At 43.6% G+C, this 6,000-nt stretch overlaps 1 protein-coding gene across 1 annotated transcript in view; it reads left to right on the top strand.

The window, feature by feature from the left end:
- Positions 1 to 265: 265 nt before the first annotated feature.
- LOC126502275 (ankyrin repeat domain-containing protein 26-like) overlaps positions 266 to 6,000 on the top strand; it is a 64,163-nt gene continuing 58,428 nt past the window's right edge. The window contains exons 1-3 of the mRNA XM_050143145.1: positions 266 to 510; positions 4,205 to 4,319; positions 4,481 to 4,654. Of these exons, the coding sequence (XP_049999102.1) occupies positions 266 to 510; positions 4,205 to 4,319; positions 4,481 to 4,654 (534 nt within the window). The remainder of the gene's footprint in view (positions 511 to 4,204; positions 4,320 to 4,480; positions 4,655 to 6,000) is intronic.

Genomic DNA, 6,000 nt, shown 5'->3' with positions numbered 1-6,000 from the left:
CTCACTGAGCACCATTGGCGGCTTGGCTGTGACAACTGAGTACCAGAGCAAGTGTGCTTACAGAGTTGCTACCCAACCGCAACCGCACCTGCTAACCTTTAAGCAATCCCAAACCATAGAACTTCTCAGTTGGGATTCCGTGGCCACTGCACGCGCTGTGGCTGTTAGCTTCTCCAGAAGCGATCTGTCACATTGTTGGGCGTCGGGTCGGGGATGGGACACGGAAGACGGAGGGAAGGGACCTCTGGGTCCAGCAGCCTGGGCCATGTCGAAAGTGGTTAGCTTATCTTACAAGAAAAGCCAGAAACTCTTACAGTCCTTGCGCGACCAGCAACGGCACTCCCTGGGCACTGGGTTTGAGAGTGCCAATATCCTCCTCTCACCCAAGTATCGCCTCAAAGACAAGGATCTGAGAAAGATCCACAAGGCTGCGCGTGTCGGGGATGCAGCCAGAGTACAGCAGCTCCTGCTTGGGAAATGCTGTGTGAATGACAGAGACAAGAAGAAGAGGTATCAGGGCCCAAGAGGGGAGGGGCTGTGGAGGAGGCGGGGTTTGTGCACAAGAAAGCCTCCAAACATGACATGAAATATTTACTATTTATGTCTCAAATGGAAAATATATCTTCATTTTATAGGTAACTTTTTCAAGTCAAGGAAAACACTAAACTCTTAATTATTCATACTTATTTATGCTGTGGAAAGCAGCCAGGGCCTTGCTGTAGTAGCAAAAACACTCTACTCCAAGTCCTAGATTTATAACTAAAATTGAGTGAAGTACAGGCTTGGGTATCACAATGCTATATAGATATAGAAAAGTATTTAGTGACCCTGGTAAGACAAGGGATTTTTATGTACTCTGCCGTATTGACATATCTTTAGGAAATAATGGAGTGTACACGCAATTTGTTTATCATCATTATTTAAAATGGCATTTTAAAAATAACCAACAGAACACATTTTACACATAAACCTCAGCGCATCCATAGGATAGAGAAAGATGGAGCTTCCACAACGGCATAGAAATGGGTCGAGGTTGGCACAGGTGGAAGAAGTACTTTGGGTACAAAGTGAGAAGAATATCAATTTGAAAGGCCACATATACACACAAATATCTGCTCCCGTACCAGCCAAAGCAATGACAAGTTGTTCTAAAAATTATTTTCTTTTTTTTTTAAATTTATTTATTTATTAAAGATTTCTGTCTCTTCCCCACCGCCGCCTCCCCTTTCCCTCCCCCTCCCCCAATCACGTCCCCCTCCCTCGTCAGCCCAAAAAGCAATCAGGGTTCTCTGCCCTGTGGGAAGTCCAAGGACCACCCACCTCTATCCAGGTCTAGTAAGGTGAGCATCCACGAAACTGCCTAGGCTCCCACGAAACCAATAGGTCCAGTAGAATCAAAAACCCGTTGCCATTGTTCTTGAGGTCTCAGTAGTCCTCCTTGTCTGCTATGTTCAGCGAGACCGGTTTTGACACAGGCTTTTTCAGACCCAGGCCAGCTGTCCTTGGTGAGTTCCTGATAGAACATCCCCATTGTCTCAGTGTATGGGTGCACCCCTCGCGGTCCTGAGTTCCTTGCTTGTGCTCTCTCTCCTTCTGCTCCTGATTTGGACCTTGAGATTTCAGTCTGGTGCTCCAATGTGGGTCTCTGTCTGTCTCCTTTCATCGCCTGATGAAGTTTAATATTCAGGAGGATGCCTATATGATTTTCTTTGGGTTCTCCTTCTTATTTAGCTTCTCTAAGAACCCGAATTATAGGTTTTAATTTCTTAGTTACAGTTCCAGTTCTCAGAGGAATCAGTTCTCTTTCTGTTGGCACATAGCTTGGTTTCATAAGCTAGAAGATACTCCTGTATTAATTCTGTATGTTGGCCTTTGCAGAGTCTTATCCTGGGGACTAGTGTGCAGTGTGCAGTTGGTTTTGAAGGAAGTTACCTGCGAACTTGCTCTTTCCCACTTACCTTGAATTCTAGAACGAACGTGCATTAAAGTTGTAGTAAACACTTACCATTACAACAACCCCTGGGAAGAATGGAAATAAGAACCCTTCTCAGGCAAGATTTCTCACTTCTTTTAGAGAGTGTGTCACATGCTTGAATTGGTGTTTCTGCTAACAATGTCTTTCAACCCAACGGGAATATATTTGTGGGCTTTTTGGAGACCACATTGCATGATATGCATGTTTGCTTTATATAGAGATTTATTGCATATTTGCAAACAACTCTAGGTTAATAACTCCACTTTAGTTGCATCCTTATGAAAACAAAGAATAACAACCAAAACTGATCACCACCACTGCAACAGATCATAAAGATACCCCTAAAAAATATTTATTCCCTCCTTTCATGCATTTGCTCACTAAAAGCATCCTAAATGCCAAATAGGCAGAGGACATATTTCATCTCTCAGCACACTTTCGTCCTGAGAGCCTTTGAGTTTCCCTGTTGAGGCTAACAAAGTGGAATATGTAAAAGGGAAGTAACAGAACTCAGCTTAGCCTTTTCTCCTTCCTTCAAATTAAAACGTTCTTTCATTGATCATTTGAAATTTGAGATCAACATTAAATACTCATTAAATACTGGCCTAAGTCCTTGGGAATATATGACTTTCATACACTGTATTTATCTGAATATTCAAAGGAGGAGCTAGACCTCCTTTTTGAGGAGTTCTCTTGGCTTAAAGTTTCTGGAAAAATAGTTTTTGTTGTTATTCAGAACTCTTTGCCCATGGTATTTTTAAGAACTAAAATTTATGTAATTGCCAAGCAGGCGGCTAGATCTTCCATGGACCTAAGAAAAATACAATATTTCATCAAGTGTGGGGCACCATGGATTCCTTGATGACCTTTATTCTGTGTATTAAGAAACTGTCCAAATGCTACCAGTCAAAAGCTACAACGTGTCATGAGTTCTAACTTGAACTCCAGCTCCAGAGATGTTCACTGTGAGGAAAGGGCACTCTAGACACAGTGGTCAGTCCTTAAAGCATACAGATGGGAGTGACTGATTCCTGGAAACACTGTCCTTCTAAGTCGGCACAGTAGTGACTGCAACACCTGACAAACTTTGGGCTTTGCTTGTGCTGGAAACTTTTTAAACCACTTCATATGGTTCTCATCCAAACATACGAGGGTCTTAGGAAACAGCCACTGCTTCAGTGCCCATTTTACTGATAGAAACATTGAGACCTGGAAAGGAAAAAACATAGTGAGTAACAGAGCTTAAGGCAAGAATCAAACCCAAGTGGAGCTAACTATAAAAGACACCTTTCTCCTTTCAAGTTACCCACTCTGGGCTGGGACAGAGCTCCATGGGAGAGCACCTGCCTAACACGTGTGGCCAGTTAGCTTCTTCTTGGTGTGATAAACACCATGACCAAAGGCAAATAGGGGAGGAGAGGGTTTATTCCATCTGATAACTCCAGGTCCCACTCCATCACTGGGAGATGTCAAGGCAGGAACCTGGAGGCAGGAACCGAAGCAGGGGACATGGAGGAGTAACACTTTCCACAGCTTGCTCAGTCTGCTTTCTTACATCACCCAGGACCATCTGCCCAGGGGTGGCACCACCCACAGAGGGATGGGCCCTCCCACATCAGTCATTAATTAGGGAAGTGCCCCCCACAGACTTGCCTACAGGCCAATCTAATGGGGACATTTTCTGCATTGAGATTTCTCCTCCAGATAATGCTAGCTTATGCCAAATTAACAAAAACCTAACCTGTGCAATGCTTAAAATACACACATACATGAACATACACACACACCCCTTTTATCCAGATACACTGTACTTTCATTGGAATAAGGATCATTAACAATAAATATTATAACTTCTTGGAAGAAAATTAAATATTTAAGTTTTTTTCTTTAAGATGAATAAAGTCTCATGTAGCCCAGGCTGGCCTCAAACTTGCTATGTAGGGAAGGATGCCTGAACTTCTGATCCTCCTGCTTTCACTTCTTCAGGGCTAGCCTGGAGTCATTCACCACCACACCCAGACTATGTGGCACTGTAGAACAGGGTGCTACCACCACATCTAGTCTATGTGGTACTATATGTCAAGACACTAGGAAAAGCACCACTCCATAAATATTTGATTTGAAGACAGAGGAGTTGCATGTGATTTAATGTTTAAAATCACCTGAGAGACTGAGTTTTTCAGGTCATGCTGTATAATTTCCTAAAAAGCCTTCCCTCCATTTTCACAGGACTGCCCTCCACATTGCCTGCGCTTACAGCCTCCCAAAAGTAGTGAAGGCCCTGATCGAGGGAAAGTGTGAGATGGACGCCGTTGACAGTGACAGATGCACAGGTCTGGTGAAGGTACGAGCAGCTCAGGACCTCAGCATGAGATGGCCTTGATTAAAATGCCTGCCATGGGAAGGAGGCTGTGTCCGTTTAAAAGAAGCAGACGGTGAATCCTGTAGGATGTTTATCCGCAATTCTTTGAAGCTGTGATCTGTTTCTTGGTGCAACTCCAACAGGCTGTGCAATGTAAGGAAGAAGAATGTGCCACCATTCTGCTGGAAAATGGTGCCAACCCGAATATTGTGGATGCCCAGGGCAACAGCGCTCTCCACTATGCTGTCTATTATAAGAACACATCACTTGCTGCAAGACTGCTTGAACATGAAGTGAATATTGAAGAGAAGAATAAGGTAGAGACCATACATAAGAAAGGGGTCGATTGACCCACTATATCTGTAGTGTGTGGAGAAGCCTTGTCTGCGGACACACAGGCACCATCTTCCATCTTGACAAGCTCAAGTGTACCTGGGATGACCTGTCCCCTTCTCAACAAGATCCCCGTCTATACCTTGACTAGCCTTGAACTCAATGTGTAGACCAGGCTGGCCTCAAACTCAGAAAGAGATCCACCTGCCTCTACATCCTGAGTGCTGAGATGAAAGATGTGTGCCACCGTACTCTGCCTCCAACATATCAACTCTTTAAGTGTTGATACTTTGAAGGAAGTGTCAGAGGGCACAGTCTTCTTGTAGTAAATATTTGTGAAAACATTGAATTGTTGAAGGTAAATCTAGCTTTTCTGCCCATTGCAAACCAACACAGGCAAGCATCGTTTACCTTGCATGTGGGCTTTACCTTAAAACTCAGAGCTAAAGCATTTGACAAGAAGAAATCTTGTAGTTGGACACCAGTTATATCAAAGAGATTTCTCTCCCATTGTTAAGGCTAGAAAGGATACATTGGAGTGGGATTGAATCAGAGATGCACAGGCCAGTTCAGAAACAAGGCCAACTGAGCAAAAGACCAATGTACTTGAAATTTCCCCAGCTGTGCATCAAGGTGATGTTCAATCTGGGCACCTCAGTTTGGGAAGAAATTCATGGAGTCCTAACTAGGTGAGGAAGTCAACTTCAGGATGGTGCTGAGGAAGGCAAGTTGAAACCTGGCGATGATTAAGTGGGAAACCAGAGTGAAGAACTAGTATTTCCCTCCTGTTAGACGTTCCTGGCAGAAAGAGCCGCTGGGATAAAACTGTAAATTCTCAAATATGCAATATGTCTCCAGAGTTTCCACAATGAAGTCAGCTTGCACTTTGAGTTGGCCAGTCTCTGTTTAGACCCTACGCAAGGAGACTGAATGCAATTTCCAGTTAGTGACTTTTTCTGGTTTTTTTTTTCTCCTTTGAACCAAAACCCCAAAGCAGAAAGGGAAAGCTGTTTGACTGTTTATACCTGTGCTGAGAACACAATGCGCAGCCTGTGTGACTGCACATATGTGGAAGACACAGCTCTGAGCCCGCATGACTGTTTTATACCTATGCCAAGGACCTGGCTCCCTGTATGAGAGGCACACATGTGCCACAGGTTCATGACCCAACTCCATGTCACTTGCTCTGCTCCTCCAGGCAAATTTCACTCTGCAGCTCTTGATTTATACATTGTTTTGATAAACAGCAGTTTCTTAAGTAATTAAGTTACAAGATCATCAATATTTAACATTAGTCTCTTAAAAGTGGGATTGAGTTTTAGAATGTAGA

This window comes from Alexandromys fortis, unplaced genomic scaffold (assembly GCF_014885135.2).
Source record: "Alexandromys fortis isolate MF-2015 unplaced genomic scaffold, M_Fortis_MF-2015_v1.1 scaffold_45, whole genome shotgun sequence".
Classification (NCBI taxonomy): Eukaryota; Metazoa; Chordata; class Mammalia; order Rodentia; family Cricetidae; genus Alexandromys; species Alexandromys fortis.
This window is presented reverse-complemented; position numbering and strand designations above follow the sequence as displayed.